General features: G+C 48.3%; 2 protein-coding genes across 2 annotated transcripts; one reads left to right on the forward strand and one right to left on the reverse strand.

Moving 5' to 3' along the window:
* Positions 1-1,403: 1,403 nt before the first annotated feature.
* Positions 1,404-9,312, forward strand: VTN77DRAFT_776 (uncharacterized protein; the record flags this gene model as incomplete). The annotated part of the gene is made up of 14 exons (XM_069424183.1): positions 1,404-1,745; positions 1,803-1,978; positions 2,036-2,264; positions 2,320-2,792; positions 2,860-3,152; positions 3,203-3,737; positions 3,806-4,250; positions 4,315-6,527; positions 6,586-6,627; positions 6,680-7,793; positions 7,850-8,020; positions 8,083-8,535; positions 8,603-8,963; positions 9,044-9,312. The coding sequence occupies 14 exons, from the start codon at positions 1,404-1,406 to the stop codon at positions 9,310-9,312; spliced, it is 7,116 nt and encodes a 2,371-aa protein (XP_069280257.1).
* Positions 9,313-13,488: 4,176 nt separating this feature from the next.
* VTN77DRAFT_777 (uncharacterized protein) lies at positions 13,489-15,857 on the reverse strand (the record flags this gene model as incomplete). Its single annotated transcript, XM_069424194.1, has 6 exons — positions 13,489-14,061; positions 14,112-14,194; positions 14,246-15,097; positions 15,151-15,453; positions 15,607-15,720; positions 15,791-15,857. The coding sequence occupies 6 exons, from the start codon at positions 15,855-15,857 to the stop codon at positions 13,489-13,491; spliced, it is 1,992 nt and encodes a 663-aa protein (XP_069280258.1).
* Between the last annotated feature and the right edge of the window lie 821 nt (positions 15,858-16,678).

The following is a 16,678-nucleotide window of genomic DNA, read 5'->3' on the forward strand; positions in this document are numbered from 1 at the left end:
GAACACAATCTGGAATCGTAATGGGATGGCAAAGCTTGCCACAAGCTGCAGCATTCTTTTACTGCGTGCAAGAACCATTGGGCACAACGGGCCATGCGTAGGCACCGCGCATTATCTGCAATGCAGGCAGCACATGGTGGCTGACGATCGCGTATCCATTGCTCGAGATGCTGCCTCCAGACTGTCGAGTTGCATATCGCTGCAATATACTGTAAATCGCTGGAATAACGAAACCTTACCTGTCCATTGCAGAGGCGACTACCTAACTGATGTCGTATATCAACCGGTCTGGATGCGTATCTATCATCAGGTACGTATCTGTGATCTTCGATTGGGGCCAATCGTGGCAATATCGACGCGACTTGCCTTGTAATTTCCAAGGTTCGATTTGGAATCTCTTGACTTTTCTTCCATTAACCACTCTTTTTTGGTTTGTTTTTTCTCTTTTCTTAGGTCTTGTTTACTTTGGGCATTTTCCCCTGACATGTGGCGGCTTTATCTCCAACTTTTCTTAAGTTTCTTTTTCTTTTAAGTGATGGTTACCTTTAGTAATGTTTATTTTGAGAGCTGTATGGGGCTTGCCCACTTGTAGACCCACTTATGACGCAGTTTGATGAGCCGCAACTTCGGAATCAATCATCGAGAACTTGGCTTTGCAGTATCTGTCGAACGTTCTGGAGGATGTAGGCCAACCAAAATGCAGAGAAAGCCCACCTCATACCCCCACAGACTTATGCTATCGCGATGCTCATCTGTCAACCTGCATTGGCTGAGCCATGTCACCACGACCTTTCCAGCCCTCCGGGACTCGCCTATCCCGTATTCTTAGCACTGACAAACCATGGCGTTCGGGCAGAGCAGCCGACTGCGGAGCTATCAGATGGCGGACACGTCCTTCGATTACCTAACGCAGTCTGGCCCCAGCTTTGTATACTGACTGATTGACTGTGGGGCTGGAAGCAGCATGCAATTGCCCATGTTCCTGGCGCTCACACTTTTTTCTCTATCAAGATGAGTGACGACTCGCGTGGCCTCTTCCCTTGTCTTTGGGACCAGGCTTTCCTCCATCTACCGTATACTTACCTGGTACAACGCAGTCTTCCTTTGGTTCGATAAACTCAACGCTGCTTCTGTATCAGGTTCGTGGGATACTATCTGTCTGAAAAAGCTTTCCATCCGCAACCTATTCCTCCCCCTTTGGGGTGGAAGAACAAAGGTCAGGCTCTGAAGGTATCCCGGTAGTCACGGAAGGTCCAGTTGGTTTCTCTTTCACGGTCTCTTGAACGGTAGCTTCCTCTTCCGTTTCCTTTTCCGTTTCCTCTTCTCCTGGTTTGTCACGTCTGCTTACCGAAAAGACGGGGAAAGAGAGAAAGAGAGAGAGAGAGATGAGACTCCTCGATGCTATGGTGACATGGATTCCCCTCCTGCTGACCCTCCCAGCGGTCTCTGCCCTCCCATATGATCCTGACCAGGTCGACTTCAACCTCAATCAGAATCAAACCGCAACGAATCCGCTGGATTATTGGGGAGAGTGGCCGAATCACACCTACTATCCATCCCCCGACAATTGGCGTTTCCCCTTCTATACGATATTCCTCGACAGATTCGTCAATGGGGATCCGACAAATGATGATGCGAACGGGACGCAATGGGAGCATGATATTATGCAAACCCAATTCAGACATGGGGGTGATGTGCTAGGTCTGATGGATAGCTTTGACTATCTACAAGGCATGGGGATTAAGGTGAGGACGAGCTTCGTCTCTCTCTCCGCTAGATTTGCGGTGCTGATGAGGCATCAGGGAATCTACTTTGCGGGCATGCCACACATCAATGAGCCGTGGGGTTCAGATGGCTATTCTCCTCTGGATCTGACACTTCTAGACCACCACTTTGGAACCATTGATGATTGGCGCACGATGATCTCCGAGGCACATCGACGTGGGATGTATATCATCTTCGAAAACACCATGGCTACGTGAGTGTTCTTGAACATACCCGTTTTTGGGCGCGACAGAATCTAATGTCTCCATAGGTTGGGCGACCTTATTGGGTTTGAAGGCTTCCTGAACACTTCTGCTCCTCTCAATCCCTATGAGTACAACTATGTGTGGAAGTATGAGCGCCGCTACCACGACTTCCAGCCCGGGAATGAGTGGCGCGACGAATGCCCATGGCAATACCCTCGGTTCTGGGATGACCTTGGAAATGGCTTGACGCAGACCACACTCGTCAGCGGGTGTCGCGATAGTGAATTCGACCAGGTGAATAATTTCTCTTCCCCAGATTGCTTCTATGCTCTTTTACTGACCCCCGTAGTATGGAGAGGTTGCCTCCTTCGGCAATTATACAGAATGGGAGCGTCAGATCACCAAATTCGCATTCGTGCAGGACCGTCTCAGGGAATGGCGACCAGATGTGAGACGTAAGATCGAGCACTTCTCATGCATCACGATAGCTATGCTGGACATTGATGGCTTCCGTATCGATAAGGCCATACAAGTCACACTAGACGCGCAGGGAGAGTGGTCTGATTACATTCGCCAATGCGCCCGTCGCTTCGGGAAAAATAATTTCTATATTCCCGGTGAGATCGTGTCTGGAAACTCCTTCGGCGCCCTCTACATTGGCCGCGGTCAGCAGACAAATCAGACCGTTACAAACATAACCGAAGCTGTGACTATGACAAATGCTACGGTTCCTGGTCTTCACTTAAGGCCGCCTGAAAAAGCGGCTCTGGATGCGGCTGCGTTCCATTATACGGTATACAGATCTCTAACAAGATTCCTTGGGTAAGTAATCTCCACATATTTGGCAGAGGCAAAACAAAAAGGATCCGTTGGCTCAGACAGTTCACAGCATGGACGGTACCTTCGAAGCGGAGGGAGATCCTCCCACACGTTTCGTTGACCTATGGAATGGTCTTTTGCAGACCAATGACATGGTCAATGCAAATACCGGCAAATTTGATCCAAGACACCTTTATGGCACTTCCAATCAAGATGTCTTCCGCTGGCCATCAATAAGGAATGGAACAGAGAAACAAGTACTGGCACTTTATGTTATCTCGTTTGTGTTTCCGGGTGTCCCAATTCTTACCTGGGGTGAGGAGCAAGCATTCTATGTGCTGGAAAATACAAATGCCAATTACGGTAAGACTGGCAACGTCCTAGGAAATATTAAGCTCTGCTAACGGTAACAGTCTACGGTCGTTCTCCCATGTCTTCTGCCCTTGCATGGCAGTTGCATGGCTGCTACAAAGTAGGCTCGGTGAAATATTATGACTTCCCCGTCGATAGTGCACTGTATGGCTGCGAGGATGACTGGGTCAGCCTCGATCACCGTGATCCGACTCATCCAATCCGCGGCCTGGTTAAGACAATGTTTGAAATACGTCAAAATTATCCAGTGCTCAATGATGGTTACTATTTTGGGCAACTCTCCAACAAGACATATGATATCTACCTCCCCGGGAGCAATGGCACTCCAACCGAAACTGGGATGTGGAGTACCTACCGAGCCCGTTTTGAGGGTGTCCAAGACTTCACAGGTATTGGGCAAGGCAACCAGAGTGTCTGGCTGGTTTACCAGAACGACAACCGTACAATCAATTACCAGTTCAACTGCTCTGACGAGAAAGAGGCACTGGTCTCTCCATTCGATGAGGGAACTACTGTGAAAAATCTCCTTCCTCCATTCGAGGAGTACACCTTGGAGAAGAGTTCACACAAATTAGGGTAGGCCTCCCCGTCCCCAAACTAGGAATCAGGAATACAGGATGCTCATTACATTCGAATATATCTAGGCTCGAAGGATCCACGAACTGGAATGGCTGCCTTTCCAACATGACAATTCCTGCATGGGGATTCAAGGCATTTGTTCCGAAGGACAAATTCGTTGCTCCGTCACCGTTCATTACGGGATTCACCCCTGGCCACGATGCGCGCATCCTTTCGACAGTCACCTCAGGGGAACGAGTTCCAATCAGTTTTCAATTCTCCGAGGAGATGGACTGTGATAGTATAACAAACGCGCTCTCAGTATCTTCAACCGCGCTCTATAACCAGACGGCCCAGTTTGACAAAAGCACCGTCTCATGTGGCGTGATTCCAGAGACACAGACGGCCACTTGGTCGGGGGCATTCTCAAGCGTGTATAACTACTCCATCGAGCTGACAAATGTGTTTCATGGTGTCCATGAAGTGATTGTGAATAATGTGACTAACAAAGCTGGGAATCGTACAACAAATGTAAGTACCCTGAACGCCAGTTCCCAAAATGCTGATTCTCTATATGATCTAACTGGTGTCGCAGTCTGTCGATCATTTCATCTTCCGCATAGGTTCGATGGACAACCCGATGGTGTGGCCAAAGCAGGCCAACTACAGCAGAACGCTCCTCTACAAGGATGACTCGAATAATGGAACTCTCTGGGTTTCTCATAAAGCTGCAGGGGCGGACATGTGGCGTTACACTCTTGATTTTGGTTCTTCATATAGTGATTGGATGCCATATACAGGGGGAAATACATCTATTCCTCCGAAGAATTGGACCGGAACAAAGGCACAAGCATGGGAGGGTGAACATATCATGGTCCAATACTGGAGTAAGATCACGGGGAGCAGTGATCATTACCAGCATGGTGATCTTGCTTGGGATTACCACCCCCCACGTCGATACCCTCATTTCTGGGTTCAAGGCGAGTTCAACCAGTTTGGATATGATTCGGGTTACCCAAGTCAAATGACCCTAAGCAATATCACTGGAAAGTGGGAATACAACTTCATGACAGAGTGGCCTTCTCAGATTGCACTCAATGCCTGGGGGATGGATCCTGACGGCCAACCCGATCAGACTCAAGTGTTTGGAGATATTGATGGAGATGGGATCTTGGATCGTATCCCTCCAATAACGTTGCTCACTAATTTCGTCAACGTCACTAATCCACCTCCATGGCCATTTCTGTCCTGGAAACTCGCTATGGATGACGGGAATCTGCAAATCTTCATGATTCCTCAAGGATCCCAGAAGGTTCAGATCGCACTTTTTGTTTTACTCGGTGTGATTCCACTGCTTACCGCCATAGCATCCGTATGGATCTACCTCAGGGCTTTCTACCAGGTCAAGTTCAACAAGGTTGGCGTGTCAGAACGGAAATCTTTCCTGAGCCTTCCATTCATGGAAAAATCTCCTTGGGCGAATATTGGCGACGAAGCTGAATCAGCCCCGGGTGGAATTTTGAGCAAACTCTGGAACCGCCGTCCGGTGGCTTCTGCCAGCAGACAGGCGCTCAATGTTGATGCCGGCGACAAGCGGAGGACCGTTCTTATTGCAACCATGGAATATGATATTGAAGACTGGGGAATCAAGATCAAAATAGGCGGTCTAGGTGTGATGGCACAGTTAATGGGGAAGCATCTGGGCCACCAAAATCTGATTTGGGTTGTGCCTTGCGTTGGGGGCGTTGACTACCCTGTTGATCAGAAAGCAGAGCCAATGCAGGTCACCATCCTTGGGCAGACCTTCCAAGTTGAGGTTCAGTATCATGTCCTGCGCAACATTACTTATGTTCTTCTTGATGCCCCCGTCTTCAGGGCGCAATCAAAGTCTGAACCATACCCTGCTAGGATGGATGATCTTGACTCTGCTATTTATTATTCTGCTTGGAATTCCTGCATTGCAGAGGCGCTAAAGAGATTCCCAGTTGATCTGTATCACATTAATGACTACCATGGAGCATTAGCACCTCTGCACTTGCTTCCTAGGACAATACCATGCTGCTTGTCTCTCCATAATGCCGAGTTCCAGGGACTTTGGCCTATGAGAACACCCAGAGAATTCCGAGAAGTATGTGCCGTCTTTAACCTCGACCCAGCCATTGTGAAGAAGTACGTTCAATTTGGCGACGTGTTCAACCTGCTTCATGCTGGGGCGAGCTACCTGCACATTCATCAAAACGGCTTTGGGGCTGTGGGAGTATCTAAGAAATATGGGAAGAGATCATGGGCAAGGTATCCCATCTTCTGGGGCTTGAAAGAGATAGGATCCCTGCCCAACCCGGATCCAGCTGACACTGGGGAGTGGAAGAGGGGGGAGAAAATTGAAGATGCTCAAGTTGACGAAGAATTCGAAGCACGGAGGGCAGAGCTGAAACGGCAGGCTCAAGAATGGGCTGGATTGGAACAAAATCCAAATGCTGAGCTCTTCGTCTTCGTTGGCCGTTGGTCAATGCAGAAAGGGATTGATCTCATTGCAGATGTCTTCCCTTCTATCTTGGAAAACTACCCAAACACTCAACTAATATGCGTGGGCCCGGTGATTGATCTCTATGGAAAATTTGCAGCCATCAAGCTCCAGAGGTTGATGGAATTGTTTCCTGGGCGCGTGTTCTCGAGGCCTGAGTTTACTGCATTACCGCCATATATCTTCAGTGGCGCGGAGTTCGCATTAATTCCATCACGCGATGAGCCATTTGGTCTCGTCGCAGTGGAGTTTGGCCGCAAAGGCGCTCTTGGAGTTGGATCTCGGTAAGTATTCAAAGGAAGCGCATGTCCTCATGATCGAGAGTGTCTAACACCTTTGCAGCGTGGGCGGTTTGGGACAGATGCCTGGTTGGTGGTATACCATGTAAGAACCTCTCCATTCCCCTCATCTGGCTTTATCATACTGACAAATCTAGTGAATCCATGACAACAAAGCATCTGATTCATCAATTTAAACTCGCAATTCACGAGGCTCTTAGCTCTAAACCGTCTGTGCGGGCCATCATGCGTGCTCGGTCGGGGAAGCAGCGTTTCCCTGTTGCACAGTGGGTGGAAGATCTTGAGACTCTACAATCTACGGCGATAGAGAAGCACAAGAAGTATGCTCGACAGGGCCACCGTATTTCTCGGACTCCGCCTTTGAGTCTGGTTATGCATCGTCGTTCAAGCCAGCAGACGAGCGGAGGAACCGAGACGTCGTCTCAAGACGATAGCACCCACCTAGATATTTCACGCCATTTTGGAAGTCGCAAAGGGCCTGGCCATACGAGGAACCGTCTGAGCAGGGGAGCAAACTCGCAATCGACTGAGGAGTCATCTGATGACGAGAACGTTTCCTCTGCTTATGGCGATCAACAGATTAGTCGTAGAGGCCCAGGCAGAACAACACCTCCTAGTGTATATGACTCGGGAGAAGGCCCAGACTTATCACCTGTTCGACCTGGCTCTCCGTTCATGCCCACCTCGGGCGTGAACACTCCAAATCCATCATCTTCTGGGATGGCCACACCTACGGGCGCCAGTTTTGAAGATCCCTTACTACATCCTCCTTTGTCTACTCGTCATCGAGACTCATCTCATCTGAGTCTTCTGAGTGTTGAGAATCTCGTGGGAGAGAAACAGGACTATAATCTGCAAAAAGTCAACCCTTTCTTCACCGATTCAACGAACGAATACGCCAAAAACTTTGAGAGAAAGCTGGCAAATCTCAACGGCAAGAATTCAGAGGACCAGCTATGCATCGAAGAATACCTATCAAAAAGCGAAAAGGACTGGTTCAACAGATATCGAGAGGTGAAGCTGGGCCGATCACCTGCGGGTAGTAGTACTCCGGCGTCGTCGATCTTCCGGGGCAAAATGTTTTCCAGCAGTCGGGCCCCTTCCCCGTCTCGAGTTTCGACACCAGTCGAGGAGGAGAAAACCCCTGAGGAATTCCTCCTTCCGAAAGACTATGTTCCCCCGTCGGGCCTGAGGCGGTTTTTGCTGTACAGAATTGGCGACTGGCCATTGTACTCAATCATACTCTCCTTTGTAAGTGCAGGCCAAAGAAAGGAGACACCTGGTTATCACATACTAACCTTCTCCAGGGTCAAATCATTGCCGCCAACTCCTATCAAATCACCCTCCTGAACGGAGAGGTTGGCGAGCCTGCCAAGAAGTTGTACATTGTAGCCACCATCTACCTCGTTTCGTCGATCGTATGGTGGACGATTTTCCGCTGTTTCAAATCCATATTCGTCTTGTCCATTCCGTTTCTGGTACGCTTTTGCCGATTTTAAGCTCCCCCTCCCTTATTGCATATAAGCTAACAGAACAACAGTTCTATGGATCCGCGTTTCTCTTTGTCGGCTTTTCTTCCCTAGTCAAACCCTCTGTTGGGAGGGAATGGATGCAAAATGTTGCTACAGGCTTTTATGCGTTTGCATCCTCGAGTGGCTCTATCTTCTTTGCCCTCAATTTCGGAGACGAAGGCAGTGCACCTGTCACGTCCTGGGTCTACCGGGCGTGCGTCGTCCAGGGGTCCCAGCAGATATACGTGACTTTCCTATGGTACTGGGGAACCTCTATCGCAGCAGCCACGCAGGCCGGCTCCACGAACACCAGTCTAGCAGATTCTAATCCGCACTTGCTGCTCGGCGTTGGACTGGGCATTGCGGCACTGCTGTGGGCAGTCGCAGCGATCCTCTTCTTCGGTCTCCCTGACTACTATCGCCAAGCGCCTGGTAAGATGCCAGCGTTCTATCGGACCTTGTTCCGCCGGAAGGTCATTCTGGTATGTCTGAAGTAACCCTCTTATCGTCTTTCAGTTCAAACAGTCAAGAGCTAACAGTTATATGTAGTGGTTCTTCTACTCTGTGTTCATCCAGAACTACTGGCTCTCGGCGCCATACGGCCGCAACTGGCTCTATCTGTGGTCCAGCAAGCACGCCCAAGCATGGCAGATCACGATTATGGTTCTTATTTTCTTCATCGTGGTTTGGGCTATTGGTCTGTGGATCTTCTGTGTGCTTTCCAAACGGCATGCATGGTTCGTTCCAATATTTGCCATTGGCCTGGGCACTCCCAGATGGTGCCAGATGCTCTGGTCGACGTCGAATATTGGATCCTATGTTCCATGGGCTGGCACTCCAGTTGCCAGTGCCCTAGTCGGCAGGGGGCTGTGGCTGTGGCTCGGAGTTCTGGATACCCTGCAGGGAGTTGGTAAGTGCACCTTGAGAACATAGCTGTGATAAGGACCATCGATTGAAGAGTTCCCCTCATACTGACTGTCCTTCAAACAGGCTTCGGCATGATCCTCCTCAACACCCTCACCCGCTTCCACATCGCCTTCACCCTCCTCGCCGCACAAGTCATCGGTTCGATCGGAACGATCCTGGCACGCGCCACGGCACCCGACAAGCTCGGTCCTGGAGACGTCTTCCCCGACTTCTCGGCCGGCGTGTTGCGGGGCCTGGGCAAGGCCGACTTTTGGGTCTGCCTCCTCTTCATGCTCTCCGTCAATGTCCTCTGCTTCTTGTTTTTCCGGAAGGAGCAGCTGCAGAAGCCGTGAAAGCCTTGATTCGATTGATTTGATTGATTGAACTTGTGGATATCACAGGTACTGTCAACTAGAATCGGTGATTTTCCATTGCAAAAGTTTGCACTAGTAGATGTGTATTTTCTGGGGTGGATGTTTGATATCGTTTGCATTTCTTCTCATATTGTTGTTCTTGTTGTTATTTTCTAGATTCTCTGTCCATGTCTTCTGTTTGTTTGTCTGTCGTTCCATCTTCATGCATGCATATATACATACACATGTATATGCTCATGTATTTCCCTTGTTTTGTTTCTATTCTGCCTGCTGTATAGAATTCGAGTACTAAAAGTGAATTGAAATGAACAAAAAAAATAGAAGAAAAGGGTGGCTGTCTGGCTCCATTGCATCGATAATCCAATACGATAATCTCAATTAATGGATAGATAGATAGATAGATATAATTCATGGAAACAATGACAAATAATGGGGAAAGAGGAGTTCTCACTCATGTATATGCTGTACCTCATATTATATATATTTCTATCTATGTATACCTATATATATATAGGTGCACCTCTAATCCCACATTATTGCGTGTCCTAGAGGAGAAAAGAAGAAGACTTCTTCAGATGGAACGTATCGAGGAGGGTGTAAAAATGCAATTCGCCTCCTGGGCTTCTTTCATGAAAAGTGTCGTAGTCGTAGTTTTCCATAATAGACGTCTATACAGGTTGAGGAAAGAAACGACGAGCATGTATGTATATGCAACGTATGTGCCTTCAAATAATCAAACAATATCATAGCTGAATGAAATGAGTCCAAACGTTGGAGCCAAGGGAAGAGATCTCGCGAGTTCTCATCCACCACGAAATAGTCCCGTTATCAGCGCAGAGCCATTCTCGACGCTCTGCGCCTGCTCGTCAGTGCAGCTGGATCCCAGATTCAAGATATAGCACGTCGGAGACGGCATCGGAGGAACGTCGTTCTTGATCTGAGACGTTGAAGACGGACCTTCCGTGCTGTAAAAGGTATTCTGGACCGTCGAAATCTTCCCCATCGCGATGTCTATGTTCGAGAGGACTCCGTCCAGATTCTGACGCGGTCATCCTCGGGCTTGTACTGGGGAAACTCGGTGAACCAGATCTGGGCAAACTCCGAGAAAGATCGGGCAGCATTCTCGGTGCCGTTGGCGGTGTTTTGAACGTCCAGGCTCGGAAACGTGCCGAGGTAGAAAGTGTTGTTCTGCGTGGGGATTCTTCCATCGGGGAAACCAGTCACGAATTGTTCGGACGCCTGTCGTAAATGCCATTCGTGGGCACGCCATGGCTGGTCGATATACAAGAGTTGGCGTAGTTGTTCAGGAGAACGGATTCAGAGAGGTCGAATTCGAGTCCGGATTGACCCGACAGGGCCCGTTTTCCTGGAATACGCCCATCATGGAGGACGCGCCCGGGCCGCCATTCAGCCAGATCGACAGCGGCGCACGAAGAACCAGAAGAAGGTATTGATGGGATACCGCTGGTTGACGTTGACGTCGGCCAGGGTATTGTTGGGAAGATGCACATAGCCAGCATAGAATTTGACCCCTTTTGTGGTTTCACAAATCCCTGGCCGAGAACCGGTCAGTTCACCCAGATGACTACCTGAAGACACAATCTACATCCTCTTTGTTTGATATGGTCACACCCTTGGTCACGTGGGACGTGAGGGAGTGGGGGGGAGGTGCAGCGCCGACACCGCAGCTGCCAGGCTAGCAGAGACAATAGAACACGTGAGAGAATGCATTGCAAAGGCCACCGCACCAGATAAAGATAAGCCAACATCTGTGAGAGCAATTTGAATTGTGACAGGGCGAATTGAGGGATATATAACGAAGTCAGGGGAGAAGTGATACAGACGGCATTCCCCCGGTTTACCCGATTTGGTAACAGCGGGAGTTAGCCCTAGAGGGCTCGTATACGTATGTACACAGCCCTGCGCGAATTAAGCAAGCTGCAAGCGCGATTATCGTAACAAAGGAAAGAGTTAAAAAAATGACCAAACGGGAAGCTTGCTGACTGCCCTGTCCTCCGTCCCAATCTGGAGCTGATCAGATGGGTATATCCCACCCAAAGAGACCAAGATTTCCTCTGTCGCGAACTGATGACAAGCGTACATAACCAAGCTCAGCTGCAGAGGAAAATGACGCAGCTGGATTGACAAGCCAGCACCAATCAGACTGCTATTAACAGCGCATGAGGCTGTGGTGGGGTGATCTATGATCTCTATGTAGGAACGAACGACATACAGTGATCTGACAAAGCTCTATGTACAGTACAGTAGGAAAATATGGCTGAGGCTGACATTACTGTTTTTACTGATCAATCACTATCACAGCATAAAATGCCTCACAGGTGCGAAAAAAGTATGCAAGAGCAATACAATCCATCAGCATCACTGTGTGACCCATCTGGAGTACTCCGTACGAGTGTGACCTCTCTCAATCAATAAGAGGGATCTATTATCAGGGCGACCGACAACAGAGGTAAGATGCGTGCCTTCAGTGGGAAACTAAGGTTAATTAGAACAAATTGCCAAATCAGGAAAATCAATGAATTAATTCAGGCAAAGCTTACTTAGGTGCATCTCTCTAAATTCGAAAAACACCATGTATGTACAGTTATAAGCTCAAAAGTCCCGTCTCATGTACAACATACCTAGGTAGATAGTAAATATTAATTTGAGGACAATTGGGGAGGTCATCACGTTACCTAAGGTAGGGCAGACTCCAGCTGACTGTGTCTCGGTCACCTGACCAACTGCTTCTCACCCTTCACTCCTGGCACATATAATCCAACTATTCTCTCTACTAGTCAACAAGAACCTGGGGCTGCGGTGTAGTGATTAGGACTGCACCTGCAAAAAAGTCCCAAAAGGGATGCAGACACCCAGGTTCGAATCCCTCTGGTTCCAAAACAAAGAGAACCCATCTTTTCCTAACAACCAAATTTTGTGGGGGTGCTCCGGGAGGGAGGACACCCCTTATCAGAGGCTGTTTTATTTTATTTTACTTTTTTTTGTGGGGGGGAAGGGGGGAAGGCGAGCGCGTTGTTGTCTCTGTTTTTGGGAATTTTGATGTTTTGATATCGAACCTAGCCTCGTGAGGTCTACAGATAGAGATAGGGCTGACCGAGCTGATGCAGCACAGCCATAACAAACGAAGTGCAGCTCGCTCTGAAGAAAAAAAAGGATGATGATAATGAATCCATTACCTGATCAAGATGACCTGACCTGTCTATGTACACATCTCTGCATAATGCAATGCAGGATGTTCCAAACCTAACTCCCCCATTAAACAGGAGAGATGTAACTAACAAATGCAGAAAAAAAAAGTAATATATACAAATTCATGCTGTTGATTGACAATGAACATTTGTTCTTCTTGCTGCTATCAGCCCAACTCAGCCCATTATGCGGGTACATACATACATAAGATACAGGTACATACATTACATATCAGAGTTTAAACAGCACAGCACAGCACAGCACAGCACAGCTAGCATCATTAATTAATTCTAGGCGTCATTACCATCAATCAACCAGCCTGAGTGAGCCCATCAATTCAATCCAATCCACTTGGCTCGCTAATTACCGAATACCTATCTACTGCACCACATGACATATATACGACTGAACTTTGGAAAGCAGAGGTTAACTAACAAACAACAGTTAATTGACAGGAAAAAAACAGAATCTAGACGCGTTTGTTTGTTCCCTACTCGATTCGAACCTTGCTAATTACGTACCTCCATACGAGAATGGCAGACTTATTTATTGGTACATTATGAACACGAAAATTCTTCCGTGTCTATTATTTCTAACAGCTTCACTGAATGCATTGAAAGGTGCTAGCAGATGCTGTCGAAAGGTTCACTACTAGACAAATAAAGATATCGCGTGATCGAGATTACTTTGGAATCACAATGATTAGAATTAAGGTCAGATGTCGGTTTTCGTTTGGGTACGTATGTACTGTACATACCGACTGGTTGAAGTGAAATCACTTGGCAATTAGGTAATAGCGAGAGGACTACATTTGTGCCAGATGTTGTACAATATCAGACAGTACGAAACTAGAACAGAAATCACAGAAGGAACTCCCGAAATCAAACCAGTTGCAATCCTCGATCCTAGACTCCATTCGCCGTCCCGATACCAACAACCGTCACCTCAGTACATATGTACCTTCAACAGATACCTCTGGCGGATCTGAGCCACATCGTAGACAATGTACTCATTATACAGTAGCGACGCGCCCTTTCCCGACGGCCCCGGAGGAACAGACGTGTCAGGCATCAGCACCCCCTTCAGGTTCGGATGCACACAGCTCGCATCTTTCCAGCGCTGCGGTGCAGTCGCGCCCAGACCAAGCGTCGCCAGACAACCTTTAGCTTTGGCATCGTCACCGGCGTTGTAGTTGCCATGCTCGAGTTCCAGCATGGGGTCGCCCAGTTCGACATCGCAGAGCAGGAGCAGTCCGATCTTTCCGCTATTTGACGCCCAGCAGTAGCCAGCCGACTTGCTCGAGATATCGGCAAAGTACACCCCCTTGCCAAACATGTACCCGCTGACAGGCGCCTCCGGAGGGGCAATGCGTAGACCCTGGCTCAGGATTCCTCCGAAATTGGTGCTACGAGACCCGTGCCACAGCAGTCGGCGGTTGCTATTCTTGATATTTGCGTACTTCGACTTCAAGAAACGCTCATTTTCTCCCTCACGTTCGATGCGGAAGATATCTTGCACCTGCAACGGTCAACAATCACGACTCGGCCGGGAAGTAACATAGTACTCACTTGAAAACGCATATAGTGAGTGGAGCCATGCGACTTCATTAGATAGTTCTCCAGTTCTTGGAATTCCGTGGATTTGTGATCCACTAAAAGGTTCTGTTAGCATTGCACTCCTCTCCATGGAAACGGGCACCTACATGGAGTCATTTCCCGCATTCCCAGTCCCTGGAACTGTCGATCCAGAATATGGACCATTTCATCATCCTTCGACTCCTTGACAATGCTGTTGGCAATCTCCATGTCCGTCAGGTTTTCTAGTAAATCGACCTCTTTCTTGATCAAGTCCGGCGTGTTGATCACGGGAGGCCGATTGCGCCCAAAAACGTGAGGAATAATGGTAAAGTATCGATTACTGAGCTCCTCCGTAGCCGCCGCATACGATTTACCGTACTTGGACGTCGCTAGAGACTGATTGTTAATCAGCTCAGACAGATCCTTCAGGATCTGGAAGCCAGTCTGCAGCGTGCGCTTGCTCAACTTCCCCAGAGGAAGCTTGTTGGCATCGTACGACATCTGAGCCATTGTGTTGTAAAAGTGCTGCTGGTTGAAGATGAAGGCAATGAGTTGCTGGACTGGTTCGGGGAGCGTGCTCTCGACAGGCTTGCGTTCCTCCTCCTGTGTCTCCTTTTTGACTTTCTTCTTTGTGGCCTTCTCATCTTCCGTGTCTGATTCTTCGTAATTACGTTCAACGAAAGCGTATTTGCCGGTCTTTGGAGGAGCCAGCCGGTCGGCCCAACTAAGGCCTGTTTTATCCCTGAACTTCTTCTCGAAATGGCGTTTGGCCACGTCCAAGGTACCATTCCCTAACATGGCGCTCTGGCCAAATTCACCCACACGGCCCCATCGAGTCCAGGTGTTGTATTCGTCAGCAGACTTCTTCTTAAGCAGCTGGATACGGTAGAACTTGTTGTTGTTGTTGGCTGCATTGGTCTGGTTGAGAGCGGCATCCCAGATGAGTCCTGAACTGTCGATATAGACTTCGAGTGATCCTACATTGTTCAGTCAGCTTCATGGTTTGAAATCGACGGTGCGCCCATCATACCCCCATACTGATGCTGGCAAACTTCGTCAACGTCCACCTTCAAATCCTTGAACTTGGCCTTCTGTCCGTCCCTTTGCTTCTTGTTGGGAAGTTTCTCATCCTTGTCTAGGCTGTCTGCGAGGGATCGTTTCTTAGACGAGCCATTCTCATTTTTGGTATCAGCAAAATCATTCTTTCCAGAAGCGTCCTTGGTCGAGCTGAAAAGATATTTCTTTTCGGGAAGTCGTTTTTTGGCCTTTTCTGAATCTAGCAGCCAGTCGAGGGAAACGATGTGACAACTGTCCAGCTTTGCGGCTTGCTTGTCTAGCCGAGAATGACCCTCATGTCAGCGAGGACGACGAGATGGCATAGTAGAGGCAATTTTTAGGGTCACAGAAAAGAAAAAAAATAACTGGACTAAACGGAAGACTTTGCTCTGGGAAGATATCATGCAGTTAACATAGATTTCGCACTGACTTTTTGTCCCATTATTATCAACCTCTTTCTGAGTAGACACCAAATGAGTGCATTCATCCGAGACTTTGGAGTTGAAAGAACCGCCGTTGTTCTCAACAATTTTCTTCAAGTCGGCTAACATGATTGGTCAGAGGATGCCAGAAATTCAAAGATCTCCAATGAATGCTGCTGGGTTGTAACTCACTTTGCTTATACCCCGGGAAGGTCCCACTTGCGACTACCACAAGTCCCTTGAAGGTTGTCGGAGCCATGACTCAGAAAAGGACAGTACCTAACTAGGTGCAAGACAGACAACTGAAGACTGCAGAATGAAGAATGGAAGAAAAAGAGAAAAGAAATTAGGATGGATGCAGTTGCTTTAAAAGACTTCGGCACAAAGGTCGTGCCTGTGAGACTGTTAGCACTGAAACTACCAATTTTGTTAAGTATTGGATGTCGATCTAGCAAGCGGGTCGTAACTGGCTGAAACCCCAACTGCTGCCTTGCACTAAGCGATCCAGTTCGATCTCAAGGTCAACGACAGCAGAAATCCGAGGGCGAAGAGTTAGAAATTAAGAAAGCCCATGGCAGGCAGACATGGCCCAACCAGGGAGCTGCCCAGGCTGTTCTTGACTTGGATGGTGATAGTTCAGACTACTCTCGTATTCGGCGGCCAGGAACGATGATTATTGGACGATCAATTTAGTTAAGGGGACTGCGCCGACTGCCCGACCCGCCGGCACCAGGCACCAGCCCACGTGATGTGATTATTATCGATGGTGCCATGGAGTAGGTATGTACATACTTCAGTTGGTAGGCGAGGATGCAAAGCTAACTATGCATGGCTGATTGCTCAAATGATGTCCTCTTCTCGAGGAATGATCACACCGTAAATGAAGAATACATACATGTAATATACAATGATGTGTTTGGGCTCTTGAACCGAAGCTGCCCGCTAAAATCCTATCACTCTCCCATGAAACAAAAAAAAAAAGGTAAATACAAATACCATCCCATCCTACATTGAAAAGCCGAAAAAAGAATCCATCGTGGCATGCTCAGCAGGGAGCAAAAACATACAAACACAAGACAA

Source organism: Rasamsonia byssochlamydoides (assembly GCF_041956645.1).
Source record: "Rasamsonia byssochlamydoides strain NRRL 3658 unplaced genomic scaffold VTN77scaffold_11, whole genome shotgun sequence".
In the NCBI taxonomy this organism is placed as follows: domain Eukaryota; kingdom Fungi; phylum Ascomycota; class Eurotiomycetes; order Eurotiales; family Trichocomaceae; genus Rasamsonia; species Rasamsonia byssochlamydoides.